The 21,390-nt window shown below is 39.9% G+C and overlaps 1 protein-coding gene across 5 annotated transcripts in view; it reads right to left on the reverse strand.

The window, feature by feature from the left end:
• The window catches only part of LOC132378342 (progressive ankylosis protein homolog B-like), a 137,593-nt gene that overhangs the window by 74,606 nt on the left and 41,597 nt on the right, over positions 1–21,390 (reverse strand). For 4 of the 5 annotated variants that reach the window (XM_059945173.1, XM_059945175.1, XM_059945172.1 and 1 more), the window contains 2 exons: positions 5,971–6,187; positions 374–492 (listed from right to left, as the gene is read on the reverse strand). In XM_059945173.1, coding sequence (XP_059801156.1) covers positions 374–492; positions 5,971–6,187 — 336 coding nt within the window. Of the gene's footprint in view, positions 1–373; positions 493–5,970; positions 6,188–12,825; positions 12,958–21,390 lie in introns of those variants that run through there. The other variant, XM_059945176.1, reaches the window with a different exon arrangement.

A 21,390-nucleotide genomic window follows, 5' to 3' on the forward strand; every position in this document is an offset into this window, starting at 1 on the left:
ATATATTTTATTACTCTTTTCTTCCTGGCAATCCAAAAAACAAGGGATCTACGACCTTTGAAGACCAGCCATTTCTACAAAGGAAGCAGAGCTGCTTCACCATTGACGATCAGAACTGATCACCTCCATAACACTTTCTTTCTCAAACTCCACATCCTTTGATTCCCTTAATATCTAAAATACATCTATTGGTTTCTTGCTTGAACCTGCAAAGCTCATTCCAAACATTTATTTGCCCATTGGGTCAAGAAATTTCTCCACATCTCTGTTCAGAATGGCCAATCCCTGATTTTAAAAATCACGGTCAGACAACTCCTGTAAAAATAGAAGTCAATGAAACAGTTGTTTGTTTAAAAGTTAAATGTCTCATTACCAATGAATCCAGCATTGGGAAGGCAGCCAAGTAGAGGAAAGCCTTTCTTGTTTTACTTCCCACAGAATCATCCACGTGATGTAATTTGTTGATGATATAATATCCCAGATCGGTGTGTGCTAAAAATAGAACAGATGAAATAAAGGGCAAAATTATCACATGTAATTTACAAGTTCTGGGGTCATTCACTTTACTTCTCTTTTATAAGTATTTCGGCAGCAAAGTCTACCAATTAAATTAACTGCCTTAACATATATCAGCCTATTTTGGCCCTTTTTCATCGCTAAACTATCATGTGCAGGTTGCTACCTAATATCCACCACCAAATAAAGCTAAAAACATTCAACTGAATCATAACGCTATAAGACAAAAGGCCATTCAGCCCATCGGGTCTGCCTGCCATTTCATCATTGCTGATCCATTTTCTTCTCAACCCCATTCTCTTGCCTTCTCTCCATAACCCTTCTTGCCCTGACTAATCAGCAGCCAGCCTACCAAACTCTGCCTTCAATGCACCCAATGACCCACCCTCCACAGCCGCCTGTGGCATCAAATTCACCAGATTCATAGATTAATTGAATACTGAAGCAATCATCTTTGATCCAATCATAAAATTCTGTTCTGTATCAGTTCCATACTTATTTGAGGCAAAGTCTTGAAATAACTTAGGTATTTTGCAGTTTTGTTTATATTTGACTTTGCAATGAGCTCCAGAACATGTATTTAGGTATTTTGCACCTATGGTATTAGCCAATTCTTCCTTTGTCTTAATTTGTTTGCCAGTGGAAATCATGCCCGCCTTTGTGACTTCTATGCTTGAACATCTAGCACACTCCTTGGAAATTTCCTGTGTTCTCTACTCTGTAAAACCATTGTCCTAAATTCCATGGCTCTCTTCCGAAACTGCATTGCCCTATTTACCCTGTAGTTGATGGCTGAATACTGACATATTAAGTTCTGGCTTAGTAAAATCTTAGTCTTCAAATTCATAGTCAAAAAGCACAGAAACAGGCCACTTAGCCCATTATGTTCATACTGATCCATCTACAACAATCCTACACACCAGCATTGTGAACATTGTCTTCTGAACTGCACTGAAATATGCCTTTCGATCTTGTGTCCCTGTGTTCACTCACTTTTTTTGTTGAAGTTTGCACGTTTTTTTTTGCCCGGAGGAGGGTTTTTTAATGATCCTAATAAAGGATCAGAGAATGGGAAGGAGTCATGATGCTGAGGGAAAGAGAGGAAAAAGGAGCAAGGAACACAGACAATAATGACATTTTGTTAACTAATTAGTGAAAATGTTTAAATTAGTTAAAAATTCATGTAGTAAAACAACAGATTGCAGATGTTTCACTATAAAGAAGGGGAAAAAATAACTCTTGATGAAATGGTTAAGTGCTAGTGGCAGTATAAAAATGTGGTAATGTCTTTCATTAAATAGAGGAAAGGCCTGTTTCCATGGTGTATTGCTCTGTGACTCTGAGTCATCTATGACCCTCTAGAAACTAAAGCTGTGCTGTATTCCAGGTTCAAGCACATCAGCATCTTTAAAGCCGCACCAAAATCTATTTGTTAGTATACTCCGCATACCATGCAGTAAAGGCCAACATTCCAGCAGTTCTACCAGTTACCTGCTGTACCTTTGTGCTAACTTATGGTGCTTCATGGTTTATAATCATAATATTTTATAGTTTCTCTCCACTTAAACAATAACTTACTGGATAACTTCCTATTTCCCCATAGTATTATTCATCTATCAAGTTTGCATCCACGTAAAGGATGGTCTCTATGTCCTCTTCACAACCTACTGACCTACCTTTTAAGTACCATCAGCAAATCTGGCCATGGAGATTAGTCCCCTCATGAATGTCCTTGATATAGATTATAAATAGCTCAGACTTCAGCATTGATTCTGTGGCATTCTATTAGCCACCAACTCAAACATGCACCATTTGTCCAGACTGTGTTTCCTCATGTATCACCCTAACTCCTTATATATCACAACTCCTTGTGCTCTTATGCAATTAGAAATGAAGTCAAGAATGCCAAAAGGTGAAGAAATACAAATGGCTGATCAAAGGTAAAGGGTGATAGCTATTCCTTGGGCTCAGCTAGAAGGGGGCGTCTCTGAATAATTGAAAGAAGCAGGATATTCATTGTGCCTTGACTTAACCATTGCACTGTGAAATTACTCACAGTACTTATCTTTAATTTTTATTGCACCACAAGCAATTAACTCTTAGGTCAAAGTTGCTTTTTCCCTTCTTTACAGCGAAATATCTGCACTTTGTTCTTTGTTATATGAATTTAAATAGTGGAATGTGAGAAAACTTGATTAGAAAATGTTTGTAATAAGTGAATGAGTTTTTCTAAAAGAGCAAAGAATCAAGAAAGATACAAGAACGTGGCTTGGACATGTTCTAAGGGTGGAAATAGCTACAATGCTTTTATTGACTCTGTGATTAGATGTGAAGAATAAGAAGCAAGGACCAAAATAGTTCAAGATAGACAACACCATGAGTGACTTTTAGTTTATTTACTTATCTTTGTTTTATTGAGACACAGTACGAACCAGGCCCTTCGAACCACTCGCTCCAGCAATCCCCCAGATTAATCTTAGCCAGGACCAACTAACTGACAAACCCGTATGTCTTTGGACTGTGGGAGGAAACCAGAGCACCCAGAGGAAACCCATGTGGTGACAGGGAGAACATACAAACTCCTTACAGGACTATGGCAGGAATTGAACTCAGTTCACTGGTACTGTTGTGGTTAGCACACAGCTACTGTCACAAACAGGAAGACAGGAACGAAAGCTGCAAACTAGTTCAAGCCCAACAACAGTTTAGTGAAGTAATTTATTCCCACTGTCCGGGGAGGTGAGAACAGGAGTTTAATGGCAAAAGCGGTGGTAACAGTGATGATTTTTCTTGCATGAATACACATGTCGGTTCTCCTAAAGAGTGGTCACATGCTATTGAGTTTTGATAGATGATCTAGCTACTTGTACTGGATTAAACCAACAATCTGTTTGGAGCAGTGGCAGGTCACAACATCATATGAACTCGTGTATAGAGCACAGCCCACAAAAGGTGTAAAGCAAACAATTGAACAATTATTTAAACTCAGGAAAAAAATAACAATTTAAGTCCAAATGTAATTTAGCAAGCCAATATGGGCAATATGTAAATCTGAAAGAATAACAGTCTGTTATTTTGAGTTAGCAGTCAATACTTGCAGTCTTCTTTCAGCATTTCAATGTTAGACCCCAGACTTATGCAATGTGCAAGAGAAAAGATGTTGAGAGATGTACACAAAAAGAGCAAGAGAGGAGGAAAATTGATATCTAATGCAGTTGTTTACTGTTTAAACACGATGGCGTAGAATAAAACTATGTCTGTCACGACCCTCCAAGTGCACACCTCGAACTTCGGTGGACAGAAAAGCTCGACAATGCATAGTCAAAACACATTACAGGAACCAGCCTGTGTGCCATCAAGGAAAAACAAACAGAAAGCTGCCAGTAACGTCACGAAGGATCCCTGCTCACAGTCTGTTTGTCCCACTCCCATCAGGGAGGAGGCTACGCAGCATCCACACCAGGACCACCAGCCTCAAAAACAGTTACTTACTCTAAGCAGTAAGGATGATCGACACCTCCACCCACCAAACCACGCCACCACACCACCCAGCACCACCACATTATCCCTTCCTGTCAGAGTCACCTCAAGTACAGGCACTCCTGTGCCTTGCATCACTTTATGGGCATAAAATCAATCTATGTATATGAGTTATCTTATGTATTTATTTTTACTGTTTTTTATTATTGTGTTCTTTATCTTGTGTTTTTTTGGTGCTGCAATTGGCCTTGACCCGCACTGTGAAGCTGGATCCTGGACTTTCTGTCAGATCGCCAGCAGGTTGTAGGAATGTACTCTCTCACCTCCAACCCTCTCACTGGCAATACAGGAGCCCTTCAGGGCTGTGTATCGAGTCCCCTCCTTTACTCTCTATATATCCACGACTCTATCACCACCCACAGCTCCAATCTGCTAATTAAATTTGCTGACAACACTACATTGATTGGTCTTATCTCAAAGAATAACGAGGTGGCCTACAGGGAAGAAGTCATCTCTCTGACACAGTGGTATCAAGAAAACAACCTCTCCCTCAATGTCGCAGAAACAAAGGAGCTGGTTGTGGATTACAGGAGGAATGGAGACGGGCTAAACCTATTGAGCTCAATGGATCTGGGGACAAGAGGGTAAACAGCTTCACATTCCTCGGCATCCACATCACCGAGGACCTCATGTGGTCTGTACACACCAGTTGTGTGGTGAAAAAGATGAACAGCACCTCTTTCACCTCAGACGGTTGAGGAAGTTTGGTATGGGCCTCCAATTCCTAAGAACTTGCTACAAAGGCACAACTGAGAGCATCCTGACCGGCTGCATTACTGCCTGGTATGGGAACTGTACCTCTCTTAATCGCAGGACTCTGCAGAGAGTGGTGCGGACAGCCCAGCACATCTGTAGTTGTGAACGTCCCATGATTCAGGACATTTACAAGTACAGGTGTGTAAAAAGGGCCCGTAGGATCATTGGGGACCCAAGTCATCCCAACCACAATCTATTCCAGCTGCTACCATCCAGGAAGCAGTACCACAGCATAAATGCCAGGACCAACAGTCTCCTGGACAGCTTCTTTCACCAGGCCATCACTCACGCTGACTTGAATGTACACCATATTACATTGACTGTTCTATTTATTATAAATGACTATGATTGCACATTCAGATGGAGGTGTAACATAAAGATTTTTACTCCTCATGTATGTGAAGGATGTAAGAAATAAAGTCAATTCAATTCAACCTGGAGCAACAATTATTTAATTCTCCTTTACACTTGTGTATTAGAAATGACATTAAGCAATCTTGAGTAATTCAACTGCATTATCTCCTCCTCTCGCCATGCCTTCCCCCACCCCAAACCTTGACCAGCTCTACTAGCGCACTATATAATGAAATCTGATACTTCATTATGTGATGTACTAATGAAGAGTGCTAAAGTTGGAAGGCACACATCCCCTTCTCATTGGAAAAAGTCCTCAGTCCTTAAGTATGTTAATAGGGTTAAGAAATAGAAAGGAAGCTGAACTATAGAAGTGAAAAGTGCATCTCAATTTATCAAGTCACATTCCACTTTCAGGATAAACCAAAATCCCTGATAAATGTTTCTCCTCATTGCCTCGAGGAAGTTACAAGTAGAATGAATTTAACAGTAATAGTATTTACAACAATAAACCTGCTACCCAAGGCTTAGACATCTCAATTTTACATTTTTCATGACAACAAACCTTTAATTACATTTTAATTTTTATATGCTCTGTTTACTCAGAATGAAGTTCTAGGAAATAACATTAGCATCATCTGTTTTAAAATACATTTCCACCCTTGGATCGAAAGATCAAAAGCTAGAAATTTGCTACACAGTGGTGTACCAGTGCATTAAAACTTAAACAACTCATAATTATCTGCCAAATGATTGGCTGACATGCACCTAATTCTTGCCACAGTAGTTAAGAGAAAGGATTACCTATTAGAATGTGAAAGATGGCGGCCACAGTACCAGCTATGACCATGCAGAGGACAGCCTTGATCCTATCCCGTCTACTGTGAACAAATACCAGGCCCACGTTCTTAAAGTCACTCATTGGTCCAGTGAAGAACTTCATCAGGGAGTAGGCTAGCCCATAGCTGGCAAGCATCTCGATGGCATCCTCCTTTACAGCTGCTATACCCCTATTTAATGCCTATTCAGAAATGACAGGAGATGGGAAAATAATTAATAGAAAGTCCATAAAAGTGCATTTTAAAATATACATTCAGTGGATTGCGGCATTTTTTAAATGAACAATGGAGGAAATATAGGATTGACCTGCTGTGTTAGTGGATGAAATAGATCCACAGAATACATAGTAGGATAAAGACTTCAGTTAAGTTCATGTTTCCTTGTGAACCCAATACTTATATCCCAAACTCCACAAGAATCAGCTCTAAAACGTGCTTAAACTAACCGGGGTTTCAACAATGGAGAATTTGAATGACAACATAGAATTCTTATTGGCTTCCTAGAGTATTTGAGTTAGTATCTTCTGAAACCAAAGCATGCTTTGAGTGGCTGAGCTACACAGCCCACCAGAAAAAAAAAAGACAATTCCAAAGATTCATCGACATTTCAGTTAAGAAATTTATCCTCACTTGGTATACTTCATACTTTGAGATCCTTGGTTCTGGGCGTCACAACCAGGGAATCATCTTTCCAGTATCCAGCCTAACAAACGAATTAAGGTTTCTTTAAAAAATTTTTATCACCTCTCATTCTTCCCAACTTTGTAGAACAGAGAATTACCCAACCCATTCAGTCACTGTATGACATATGATAAGCATAGATTCCTGGAAGTGACTCTTCCAAGTAGATACTTAACAGCTATCTTACAGTTTCCTTGTGTCAACTTCTATCTCCAAGGTCACTAACTTCCTCCACACTCCACCCATCTGTCTGGTAACCTGATCTGACAACTTTTTAACCACGAAAGCCCACTCCTGAATCAAAAGTCTATCACATTACATATCTGGAGAAGAAGGATGCTTATGCGAGAATACTGTTCTTGGACTACAGTTCAGCATTCAACACCATAGCTCCAACCAGGGTTGACAAGAAGCTACGAGACCTCGTCCTTGATCCTCCCTTGTGCAGCTGGATCCTGGACTTCCTGTCAGATCGTCAGCAGGTTGTAAGAGTGGGCTCTCTCACCTCCAAACCTCTGACTCTATACAGGAGCTCATCAGGGCTGCATACTGAGTACCCTCCTTTACTCCCTGGATATCCATGACTGTATCGCCACCCATAGCTCCAATCGGCTAATTAAATTTGCCGACAACACTACATTGATTGGCCTTATCTCAAACAATAATGAGGTGATTTACAGGGAAGAAGTCATCTCTCTGACACAATGGTGTCAAGAAAACAACCTCTCCTCGATATCGTAAAAACAAAGGAGCTGATTGTGGATTACAGGAGGAATGGAGATGGGCTAACCCCTACTGACATCAATGGATCTGGAGTTGACAGGGTAAGCAGCTTCCTCTGCATCCACATCACCGATGACCTCACGTGGTCTGTACACACCAGTTGTGTGGTGAAAAAGGCACAGCAGTGCTTCTTTCACCTCAGACGGTCGAGAAGTTTGGTATGGGCCCCCAAATCCTAAGAACTTTCTATAAGGGCTCAATTGAGAGCATCCTGACTGGCTGCATCACTGCTTGGTATGGGAAATGTACCTCCCTCAATCACAGGACTCGACAGAGAGTGGCCCAGCTCATCCATTGTTGTGAGCTTCCAATGATTCAGGACATTTACAAGGACAGGTGTGTAAACAGGGCCCTGTCCCAACCACAATCTATTCCAGCTGCTACCATCTGGGAAGTGGTACCGCAGCATACATTTCAGGACCAACAGGCTCTGGGACAGTTTCTCCACCAGGCTGAAGGACTCACACTGGTTTGAGTGTACTCAATTATTACATTGACTGTTCTATTTATTATAAATTATCATAAATTACTATGATTGCATTTGGCACATTTAGATGGAGATGTACCATATGTACCATAAAGATTTTTATTCCTCATGTATGTGAAGGATGTAAGAAATAAAGTCAATTCAAGTTCAATTCATTCTTCAGAATATCAGTGGTGCCTTCCGAACTATTGATTGAATTCATTCCATCCCTCTTGGCCCCCCCCCACCCCAAAACAACTACCCCAATTTGCAACATCTGGGCGCCACCCTGATCCTTCCACCGACTGACTTATCCTGATCCTGGTGGTTGAGGGTAAAAACTGTTCCTGAACTTGGTGGTGGGAGTACTGAGACTCGTAGATCTTCTTCCTGATAGCAGCAGCAAGAAAATGGCATGCCTTAGAATGTGGGGGTCCTTGTTGATGGATCCTGTTTTTCTGAGACACCATTCCACGTACATGTGCTCAATGGGGGGGAGGAGGGTTTTACCCGTGATGGACTGGGCTCTATCCACTACAGTTTATAGGATTTTCCATTCAAGGACATTGGTGTTTCCATACGAGGCTGTCATACAACTAGTCATTAATCTATACAAGTTAGTAAAAATTTGTCCAGGTACAGAATATTAGCTTTCTGGATATTATAAAGATGTCTTCCTGTTATCTCTTCATCCCATTGTTTTCTCCATATTTTTAGATTTCATTTTTAATTTCTCCTTTACTATAAGTTATTTGAATGTCCACCTCTGCTTATCTAGTTGCCGTCTCTGCTAATTTACCCACTTGCTCATTCCCTCTGATACCAACATGTGCCAGAATCCACATGAAACACAGACAGAATCCCATCATTTTAAGTCTAAATAAGGTTTGTATTATCTCACATATAATGTCTGGTCTTGCCTCTGAATTTAAATCTTTTAGTCTCCTGATTTTGAGCTTGAATTTTGTCTCCTTTCAAATAATTTAGGATCCAGCCCTGGTGCTTCACACAGCCTTGGAGGCACCCCATGGAAAGGTACTGTAGCACTCACTGCCCTATTACTAAACCCTGTCCTTTCTGCTTTTCCTTCAAAATTCATGCGTAACTTCTGTTTTTCTTTCTTTCCTTTTACCAGCATTTTTGGTGATATCATGTGCAATAATGTGCCAGTACATGATTGGACAGAGCACTGAGCATGCACAGGATTGCTAGAATGTTCCAGCACGTGGCTGGGTTAAGATATGTTTGTTTATTACTGTAAATTAAAGTTCTATAATTCTTCCAGGATATGATTCTTCACTGTTAACCCGCAGTATGTTTAAACAGAAGTAACATAACAAGCATGGATCTCAAAGCTGTTTAGTGGGATGATTTTTTTGTAGGTTTGTCCAATATGCTAACGATAAAAATTGTCCTGCTCAGTTCCAGAGGTGTCTCTCTCAACTTCACCTGCATTTCTGCCACTGGGGTTGTCCTTATTGCCCCACTGATTATCCTTAATGCTTGACTTTGAATTATATCCAGTTTCCTGAGCATACTGTATATTGCTGATCTATATACCATACTTCCATAGTTCAGTTTTGATCTGATTAATCCTATATATATATATTGCTTTCAAGGATTTCCTATAGGCTCCCCGTTCCTTTCCTATTAAATCCCTCAGAACATTAGCACTTTCTTACTTCTGATTATTTCTTTAATATGTGCTGACCATGCGAGTCCTTTATCAAGCCAAATTCCTAAAAATTAGGTAAAATTTGGTTACCTAATTCTACACCGTAAACATTTAGTTTTAAGTGTTCTTCTATCCTCTTCCTAAAGAAAAACATTACTTTGGATTTCTTTGCTGAAAATCTGAATACCCTAATTTCCACCTTCTTGAAGTTTCCGTATTATAAATTCCACATTCCCACCTCTTTTCCACATAGCTCCATCATCTGCAAAAATGATACTCTGATGCTATTTATATTAGAAAAAATATAATTTTTCATTATAGCAAGTAACTCTGAGGGATTTCACTTTCCACAATTTGTTTACTTGACACAGATTTCCCTACTCGCATCATGATAGATCTACCAATTAAAAATTGTTTTATCCAGTTTAGCATTTGACCTCTAATTCTCAATTTATATAATTTGATGATCAAATCTTCCTTCCACGCCATATTTTATGCTTTTTTTCTACATCAGAAAAGACTGCTACTATGCTTTCTCTGTTCCCTTCTCCCCTCATGTTCTCGACATCAAGCACGATCCACGGTTCCTCTTCCCCTCCTAAATCCACTTTGATATTTAAAAATACCTCATCTTGTAATACATCAATCGCATTTTCCATGGCTTTACATGAATGCAATTGGTCCATAACTTGCTGGATTGTTAGGATCCAGCAGTCAATGGAGTGCAAATACCTGAAATCCTTGCTGGGACCAAACTGGGACACCTGGAAACCCTTGGCAGAGACAGGTGCCCAGCAATGACAAGTGGCTGCAGAGGTAGATCAGTCAATGAGCCAGAAGGGAAGCAGTGAGAAACAGTAGCACAGAACTCCCAACGCCAGGAGGAAAACCTTATCAGGGTAGGCACATTTTAAAGAGACTTCACAGCTCTAGAAATGGCATCTACAGCATAGTGTAGAAAAACACATTCAGCTGCTAGGCTGTGATAAAGTAACACACCTTCTGTTTGAAGGCTCACCTCTAGAGTTTGGTGTACAATATTTTCTCCTTGTGTGCTGTACCAACCTCTTAACAACATCCTCTCACTCAATGTCACCAAGACCAAGGAGCTAATTATTGACTTCAGGAGGAGGAAACTGGAGGCCCATGCATTAGTCCTCAGAGGGCAGTAACTCTAAATTCCTCAGAGGGCAGTAACTCTAAATTCCTCAGAGTATATTGACTGGTTTCATCATGGCCTGATATGGAAACCCAATGCCCTCGAATGGAAAAGCCTACAAAAAGTAGTGGATACAGTCCAATCCCTCCCCACCACTAAGCACATCTACACAGAACTCTGTCACAGGAAAGCAGCATTCGTCATTCAGGACCCCCCATCACACAGACCATGTGTTCTTTTCACTGCCGCTTTAAGGAAGAAGGTACTGCAGCCTCAATATCAACACCAGCAGGAACAATTATTACCACTCAACCATCAAACTCTTGAACTAGTGGGGAATTTCACTGAACTTTACTTGACCCATCACTGAACTGTTCCCACAACCTAAGGATGCACTTTCAGGACTCTTCATCTCATTTTCTCAATATTTATTGCTTGCTTGTTTGTATGTTTGTTATAATTACTATTATTTCTTTTTTTCTTTTGTAATTGCACACTTCGTTGTCACTCCCACATTGGGTGCTGGCCCATCTTGTTGGGTGCAGTATTTCATTGATCCTATTATGGTTATTATTCTATTATGGATTTATTGAATATGCCTACAAGAAAATGAATTGCAGGAGTATATGGTGGCATATATGTACTCTGATAACAAATTTACTTTGCAACTTGAACTACTATGGGTTGGTATTCTGGTTAAGTCATTGGTCACTGTGGCGAGTGAGAAGTGCCCTCAATGGTCAAAGATCAATTGATCAGTTGGTAGAAGGATCATGATAAGGCCCAGATGCTGAAAATTCCCTGGTTGTTTTGGGGTGGGGAGTGGGAGAAGAGGGATGGAAGGAATTCAATCAATAGTTTGGAAGGTACCACTGATATTCTGAAGAACGTGATAGACTTTTGATTCAGGTGTGGGCACTCATGGTTAAAGATTTGTCAGAAAGATGGGTCGAGTGATAGCTTTTTAATTATCTACTTGGAAGAGTAATTTTCAAGGTAGACTCCAATGATGGATAGGTGTTAGTTTGCAGGCACCTGATGCTGTAACTTCTGCAGAAAATGGAAGTATGCAAACCACACACAAAACTTAGTGGTATCCACTTATGCAAAGCATCCGGGTGCCTTAATGTTAGCATATCACACACACTTACAGTGGTTCATCAACTCACCACAAATTCCCCATTTCTGATGTTTCATTTTCCCACTGATAATGGATGCAAGGAGCATGAAAATGTAGCTCTACTTGTTTTTTTTCAAGGCAGTTATAGATTTTAACTAGTCACATTTTATCACTGAAAGATAGTTTTATTACTCCGGTTTGTTTTGCTTCATCAAACACAAGCGTTTAGAGAAGGTAGTTGTCTATTTTTTCTTGTGGACAGAGGTCCTTAAGTGGTTCAAAGTGATAGTGACAATTAATGTTCCCAGAGCATCACTCAGACATAAGGCAGTGTCGGTAAACCTCTAGTGCACTAGCAGCACACTGGGAGCAAAATGCTTGAATTGCTGTGCCTCAAACAAGCAAGGTCAGAGTGCAGGAGATTAATCAGTAGAAGAATTGGCTTCAGACACACAGAGGTCAATCTCAAATAACATGCTTCTCTGGGGCCTATCATCATTTAAAACAATTTTTCATCTCAACTTTCACCCCGACCTTTTCCCACATCACAGTAAATGCTTGATCTTATGCTACACAAGTTCAGGTTTACTATAAATGGAAGTACAGCTCTGATCGAGCTCCTTGAGACAACACAGAAGTAAGTGTTTTCAACCGGGGTGGCAGGAGATTTCAACCTTCACCCCATCCCCCAAATGCACAGAAATGAAGCAACTTTGGCCAGAGGTCAGGTCAGAGAGATTAACACCAGGAATAAGAGCCACCTTCATCCCCATTCCAGTGCCAAAGAAGAAAAAAAATCCATGATGTGGTTAGTACTCAAAACCCACAAACACAGCATCAGCACTTATAATAACACACTTAGCAATACCACAACATTCACACAATGCACAGCTTAAAAGCTATTCCATTACGAAAGGCATCACGTGTCATTCTCACCCTTCCTTGAACAGGAACCTCTGTCGCAAAGTTCACACAACTCTATTCCATTCTTCTAGTTCCTATGTCTTCATCACATTTTCTTTGATGACAAGACATTCTCCACAGTGGCCTCTAAAACATCTCAGAGGTCAAAGTTTATTATCGAAGGACATACATGTCACCACGTTCACAGTAGAACAAAGAAATAATAGAAACAATGAAAGAAGACACACAAACAAAAACTGACAAACAACCAACGTGCAAAAGAAGACAAGCATTTTCCATCTTGCTTAACTGTGGCTTGACCTTCAACCATAATGGATAGAGCATTTGATAACTTCTCATCAGTTTCTCAACCTCTGCTTTTATCCCCTCTCCACTGAGAATTCTTGCTCTTCCCCACCCCTGGAGAGTATACAAATGATCATTTCCACCCCCACCAGCTTCTGCATTCAAAAAATCAACCATCACATCATCTGCCAGCAACCACACCATGCTATTTGGTACTTTCCCACGTTATCACAAGAGATACAAAGCCTATATCTTCACCCTTTCCCCTCCCACAATCCAGGAACCCAAGCAGCATTTCAGATTCAGTTTCATTTATCTATCACATATACATTGAAACATACAGTGAAATGTAGTAGACCAGGTAGCACCAATGGAAGAGTAAACAGTCAATGTTTTGGGCTGAGATGTTTCAAACAGGACTGGGAAAAAACATGAAAAGTTAGAGCAAGAAGTACTAGTGGACTTGCAGACAGAGGGTTTCCAACTTTCTCACAGACTTCGGCCATCAGGCATCAACTTCTAGACTTCCAAGAGAAGCAGTTTTTTCATTTATACTTCTTCCAAATTAATATATTGCATTTGGAGTTCACAACGTGGCCATCCTTGCAGTGGTGAAGCAAAACACAGATTGGGTGATCAAATTTTAGAATGCTCACTTTCAGCTTGAGGAGTGACCCTGTTGAACTTCATGTTGCCTGATTCCTTAATGCCTCATCCTCCCCCCCCCACCCACCAACCCCAACTCCGACTTAACTGTCTGTGGCTCCCAGCACTGTTACAAAAAGCTTAACGAACAAAGTCTGTTACTCTCCGGGCAAGTTGCAGTCTTAAAAGTTAATTATCTAACTCACTCTGCCTTTCTGTCTGTATTGGAGCTGGACATTTATGCCTGTTGTCCCTTGGTGATTTTGACTCAGTATTTCTCATTCTGTTAGTATAGTCGGGTCTGCTGGGCATGCCCCACTTCCGTGCCATTAGCAACTTACAACACAGAAAAAGAAGCCCGAATCTGATTCTGACTGGCACGTCAACGCATTTTGTCTCAACCTCTCAGAAATATTCACTTTGTTTTACCCATCATTCTGCCCAGGTTAGTTTTCAGTAGGAGAGAAACACCCACTTCTTATTTTCTCTCTTCCTCAGTTCTGACAAAGGATCTTGAATCCAAAACATTAACTTTGGTTCTCTTTCTACAGATCCTGCCTAACCTATTGAGTGTTTCCAGCATTTCTAGTTTTATTTCATATTTCAAGCATCTGTGTTTTTTTAAATACTCATTGACACAGCTTATTGGTGATTTATACACACTGATTTTGCTATGCCACTCCTTGCACTGTGCTATGCTCCGTCACCCACTAATGCAGGCAAACTCAGGCTCTCTCTGTATTCTACCACAAAATCAAATCTAATAAACATGAGATGTTCACTAACATTTTTTCCTTGCAATCAGCAGTTAGAAATAAATCCTAGAGGTGGCCACTTTCGGTCAAAGTGAAAGCCGATGCATCTGGAGGCATGTTCACTGCCACTGGGGAATCAGAAATCCACAGATGACACTAAGTACATTAACAACCTGCCCTTTCAGATCACTTTTCCACCATGACACATTTGTTGGATACTAATTGCAAAACATATTGGTAAGTACCATGAAAATGTCCTCAATGTTGATTCATTTGGATAAGATTTTACTTATGACAGTTGAGGGAAAAGCCAGTATAAACCTTTACAAAGTCATTGTAGATGGCAAGATGCAAATATGCAGCACAAAGATAAAAGAATGTGTGCAACATAGAGAAAAAGTATTTTCAGAAACAAAACATCAAAGTTCAAAGCAAATTTATTATCGAAGTATATATATGTCACATATACAACCAGAGGTTATTTTTTTGCAGGCATACTCAATAAATCCATAATAGAATCAATGTAAGACCACACCAACTGGACGTTCAGCCAGTGGGCAAAAGAAAACAAATTATACAAATACAAGAAAGAAATAATCATCTTAAATAAATAAGCAATAAATATCAAGGTCTTGAGATGAAGAGTCCTTGAAAGTGAGTCCATAGGTTCTGGGAACAGCTCGGTGATGGGTTAAGTGAAGTTGAGGGAAGCTATCCCTTTTGGTTCAAGAAGCTGATGGGTGAGGGGTAATAACAGTTCCTGAACCTGGAGGTGTGAGTCCTGAGACTCCTGTACCTTCTTCCTGATGGCGGCATCAAAAAGAAAACATGTTCTGGGTGGTTGGTGTCCCTAATGATGGATGCTCCTTTCCTGATACAATGCTCTATGTAGATGTGCTCAATGGTGGGGAGGGCTTCAGACATGATGAACTGGGCTGTATCCACTACTTTTTGTGAGATTTTCCATTCGAGAACATTGGTGTTTCCATACAAGGCTCTGCTATAGCCAGTCATTATACACCCTTTCTACAGAAGTTTGTCAAAGCTTTAGACGTCATGCCAAATCTTCACAAATTCCTAATGAAGTAAAGGCGCTGCTGTGTATAAAAAGTCTAATTATCTTGGGTTTAATAAATAAAATGTTATAGTATGATGTTTAAAGGATAAGTAACTATTAGTTTAGAAGAAATAAGAAGACGTCTATTCACTAAAATAATTGTAAATGTTTGGAATCTGTACCTCAGGAGGCTGATAGGAATGTGTATATTCAAAGCTGTGATATAGATCTTTGGACACAAAGTAAATTAAGGGATTTGGGGATTATGCAGCAACAGAGGTAATGGGAGTCTTTCTAAAAGACACAGCAGGCTTAAAGACTTGTACTAATAACTTTACCATGCAAGTCTGAAAATTATTTCCAATACAAGGATCTTTCATAAAAATGGAAAGTCAGTAGCTCTGAGCACAATATAATCACCAACCAATCAGCCTTACTGGCAAGCACTTGGAATATGAATATTAGCAAAAGCTTCTGAAAAACAACTTAAAAGTAACAGGTAACCCTTCTATTGTTAGTTAAAATTATGAGACAATAACCTGTATTTCCACCTTCTACACAAAATTTACCTTAACTGCAACAGAATAACTCCATACATGCCTCCAATCTCAAAGACCAATCTATCTTCCAACTCCTCACATTTAATTACCATCTTCAAAGTATTTAAAAGTCTTTGGAACCTCAAAAATTAAAACTTGAGTTTTAGGAATGTAATGTAGTGCTATATCCCCTGAACTGTCTCCACACAGCTCACTGAAAGTGGTTGATATATGGTAAAACAGGCATGAAGCATACTTGCCTTCATCAGTTAAAGCAATGAGTTCAAGAATCAGGTTTTTAAATTAGTTAAGCTGCATCCGGAGTACTGCATTCAATTTTGCTTATGCCATTAGAGGTAGGATGAGGAGGCTTTAGAGAGGGTGCAGAAGAGATTTACCAGGATGCAGTCTGGATTTAGCAGGATGCATGCTTGAAGTTCATTGATGACACAACAGTGGTTGGTCTCATTAGCAACAAAGATGAAACAGCATATAGGGAGGATGTAGAGCAGATTTTGGACTGGTGTAAACACAACAACCTGAATTTCAATGTTGACAAGAATAAAGAGATGGATTTCAGGAAGGTACAGGTTCACCACTCCTTACTGCACATCACCAGCTCCTCCCTGGAAAGAGTCAGGACATGCACGTTCCCTCGCCTTCACCATCCATTCTCACCACATACTACTGGAGCACAAAGTGTCCCACCGAGCTTCATCACCACCTGGAATGGGGACTGTAATGCATCAGATTGCAAGACCACAGACAGTGAAGACTCCTGCACTTTTATTGCAGTTTTCAACATATATTTATACAACTGCTTGTTTCATTATAATAGTGCCAGTAACATTGTACCATCTTTCATAAACATACACCTCATGCTTGATGTTAACCTGTCAATCTTCAGGCCATGCCACTCAAGGACTGATGATGTTTACGTGCTATTATATGTGGTGTGCATGACTATACAATACGTACTGCGATTTTCACCTTGACCCCAGAGGAACGATGTTTCATTTAGCTGTGTACATGCGTATAGTTGAATGACAGTAAACCTGAACCTGAGAACTTGAAAAGGATGGACAAAGTTGGTTTGTTTTCCCTGGAGCAGCAGAGGCTAAGGTGGTAGTTTGTAAGATTATGAAAGGCATAGATAGAATAGACAGTCCATTTCTATTCCCTCAGTACAGAAATACAGGATATTGATCTAAGGTGAGGGGAAAATTCAAAAGGACAAGTGTGTGTGTGTTTTTTTGACGGTGGAGACAGATATGATAAAGGCACTTAAAAGGGTCTTAGATGGGCACATGAATGTGCAGAGAATGGAAGGACATGAATACAAAATGCTGGAGGAACTCAGCAAGTCAGGAAGCATCTGTGGAGGAGAATAAATGGTGAACATTTTGGGCCAAGAGCCTTCAAAAGGACTGGAAAAGCAGGGGGCAGAAACCAGAACAAGAAAGAGGGTGATCTTGCCAGAAACACTGACTGTTTATTCCACATGCGCATTTTTCAGGATATGGGTGGCACTGTGTGCAACCTTCTTAAACCACTGCATTCCTTGTGCAAGTACTCTCACAATGCTTATGAGTAGGGAGTTCCAAAAGAATGACAATGTTATAATTCAGGAACAGTGAAATACTTCCTTTTCAAGCTTGCATGATTGCAAAGGTATTCCCATGCAAACTGCTGTCCTTAAACTTGGTGGTAATCCTGGATTTAGGAAATATTGTTGGAATAGCATGGCTGCTGTAAAATTGAAAGATATGATATAAAGGTAGATGACTGAATGGTTGAAAGGTCCTCCTGGGAACAAATTATTATAATTCAAGTGTATCAGCCTCACAGAGACATCAGAGAAGCAATGGAATCTGTAGCTCAGAAATCAAGCTTGTCGTGGATCAGCTCAGTGCATCACAGGAACCAGCCTTCTCTCTATGACCTCCGACTATGCTTCTCACTACCTCCATACAGCAGTCAGCATAATCAAAGACCCCACCCCCCACAGACATTCTCTCTCACCCCTTTCCCACTGGACAGAAGATACAAAAGCCTGAAAATACATACCACCAAGTTCAAGAACAGTTTCTGTCCCACTGTTATCAGACACTTGAAGAACCATCTTGTACAATAACATGGATACTTGGCCTCATAACCTACCTTATTGCGATTTTGCACTTTATCGTTTACCTCCACTGCTCTCTTTCAATAGCTTTTACACTTTATTTTTATTGTTTTACCTCATTCTATCTTAATACACTGTGTAATGGTTTGATCAGTTTAGGCAACACCTAAGACAAGGTTTTCCTACTGTATCTTGACTCACACAATAATAAACTGATGCTAATGGCTGGGTGGGGGGGGAAGGGGTGGAAGGAAGAAAGAAGATTTCTGCTTATTGGAGATACAGTCAAGACAAATTAGGACAGTGGAAAGGTTGATAGCAATGGCAGGAGAACGAAGAACCATTTTAGCAATGCAGCAGAAGAATAAACCCAAGAGGAGCAATTCAAATTACAGAAAGTGTGCACAGACGTGGGAAATGAACTCATTAACACAGACTTCGAAAGAAGAAAGAGACATTAAAAATATTGCAGCCTTTGCAAGTACAATCCATTTTTTTGTGTATTTATTGAGTTTCAGTGTGGAACAGGCTCTTCTGGCCCTTTGAACCGCGACCCCCGGCAACACCCAATTTCCTGATTTAACCCTAGCCTAATTAACAATGACCAATTAATCTACTACCTGATACACATCTTTGGACTGTGGGAGGAAACACAGAAAGGTCACGGAAGGAACATACAAACATCGTCATACAAATTTGCTTTCCATGCATTTCGTTGAGCAGTTATGTGAAATGTGCCAGGTATGGAAACACCAATGCCCTTGAATGGAAAATCCGACAAGATGTTGTGGATATGGCACAATCCACCATAAGTAAAGCCCTCCCCACATTGCACATCTGCATGGTGTATTATCATAGGAAAGCAGCATCCATCATCAGGGACCCCCCCACCACTCATGTCATGCTCTCTCTTCTCACTGCTGCCATCAGGAGGGCAGCAGAGGAATGTCAGAACTCACACCACCAGATTCTGCAACAGTTATTATGCCTCAACCATCAGGCTCTTGAACCAAAGTGGATAACTTCACTCGCCGCATCACTGAACTCTTCCGATAACCTGTGGACTCACTTTCAAGGACTCCTCATCTCATGTTCTTGATATTTATTGCTTATTTATGATTATTATTCCTTTGTTTTTCTTTTGTATGTGTATGGTTTGCCATCTTTTGCACACTGGCTGTCTGCCCTATTGGGTGTGGCCTTTTATTGATTTTATTTTGATTATTGGATTTATTAAGCATGCCTTCAAGAAAATAAATCTCGTGTTGTATACAGTGACATGTATGTACTTTGATAATAAACTTACTTTGAACTCTGAAGAGAGTGAAATTGTTTTATTTCTGATTAGTGAGTGAGGGTTTGATAAAGTAGAACTACTGGAACCAATGGAAGGTTATAGGAAAAACAACAGAGCATTTGAATATAAATGAATGGAGGGCAAGATTTTCTCCAGGAAGAGACAGAAATAAAAATGAAGCCAGAGAAAGGGAAAATAATGGATTGAGTTTAAAGATCAGCTTTATTTTAAAGTTCAAAGTAAAATTTATTATCAGAGTACATACATGTCACCACATACAACCCTGAGATTCTCTTTCCTGCGGGCATACCTAGCAAATCTATAGAACAGTAACTGCAAACAGGATCAATGGACAACAAACTATGCAAATGCAGATATTAGTCACATGTACATCAAACATCAAAACATACAGGGAAATGCGGTGCATGAATCAACGATCAGCACAGTCAGAGGATGTGCTGGGGATAGGCCACAAGTGTCGTCATTTTCCTCCCCCTGACGTAGTATACCCACAACCTCTAACCCGTAAGTTTTTGGAATGTGGGAGGAAACCAGAGCACCCAGAGGTTGCTGCACATGATCAAATAGGTACTCAAAGTCCTATAACATTTAAGATTTCAATGGTATAATTATTAATAATTTATCAAATGTGCAGGTGTGTGTGTTTCTTTCCTGGCTATAATTCAATATTGATTGATAATCTGAAGCCAAGATATATTAAATACTGAATAATTTACATGGTTATCAGTTACAACAAAAGTGATGCTTAATAGCAGTGGAAAAACAAAATTGTGCTAAGCTTGCAATTCATTTCATTGTTTACCATCTTGGGTTTTTTTTTAAATCATACTCCAATTTTAAGTCATAGAAAATAGTTACCTAAAGTAAGTCGAAAGTTAAAGTCAAAAATTTAAGTAAATTTATTATCAAAGTATGAATATGTCATTATCTACTAACTTGAAACTCATTTTCTTACAAGTATTTACGGGAAAATAAAGTAGTATGGTAGAATTTCTGGAAGTCTATACATTAAAAAATGACTGGCAAACAACCAATGTGTAAAGGAAGACAAACTGTACAAATTAAACTTACAGATAATACTGAGAACGTGAGTTGTAGAGTCTTTGAAAGTGAGTCTATAGGTTTTGGAATCAGTTCAGAGTTGAGGTGAGTCAAATTAAACACACTGGTTCATGATCCTGACAGTTGTAGGGGTAATAACATTAACTGTGGTCCTCTCATTTGCTCAAGCACAAAAATAAAGAGTTATTTATAATATCTGTAATGACAATAACATGGTTAGGTATTTTGGGCAATGAACTTACATAATAATACCCTAGCACAACAATTGGGCCACATTCAACAGTTGCCCCAACAACTATTTGGAAATTCAATAGCATCTGAAGCCCAAGCTGTCAAGTGCAAATGAACTGATAAAATGAAGGTCTTTCTCCACAAACACTGCACATGAGCAACAAACAGTGGTGCCAAGAGATGAAGCCTGTGATCACCAGTTTTGGACCTGAATGTACATTGTCTTTAGGCAAACAGGTGTTTGGTGGGTGGATGGACTGGAAATTATTGAGTAAGGGTTATGAACTTAGAGATGAGTGAGTGAGTGGAGCAATGTGCTAGTGTGGGTGGATGGAGACTGAAGTAGTGTGGGAACTCAATGGAAGAGGATACATAAATAAGATAAAGGAAATCCACCCGAATCAGATGCTTCATGCTCAGTGGAAATATATTCTTGGCACTTCAAGCGGTGCTCAAAGCTCCAGTGACACGCACAATCCTGACCTCAATCCCGGCATGCATACAGGTTGGTATGTTACTCCACACACTGTAGGCAACCTACAATAGCCAGTAAGTGGTAG

Source organism: Hypanus sabinus, chromosome 20 (assembly GCF_030144855.1).
Source record: "Hypanus sabinus isolate sHypSab1 chromosome 20, sHypSab1.hap1, whole genome shotgun sequence".
Taxonomy (NCBI): Eukaryota; Metazoa; Chordata; class Chondrichthyes; order Myliobatiformes; family Dasyatidae; genus Hypanus; species Hypanus sabinus.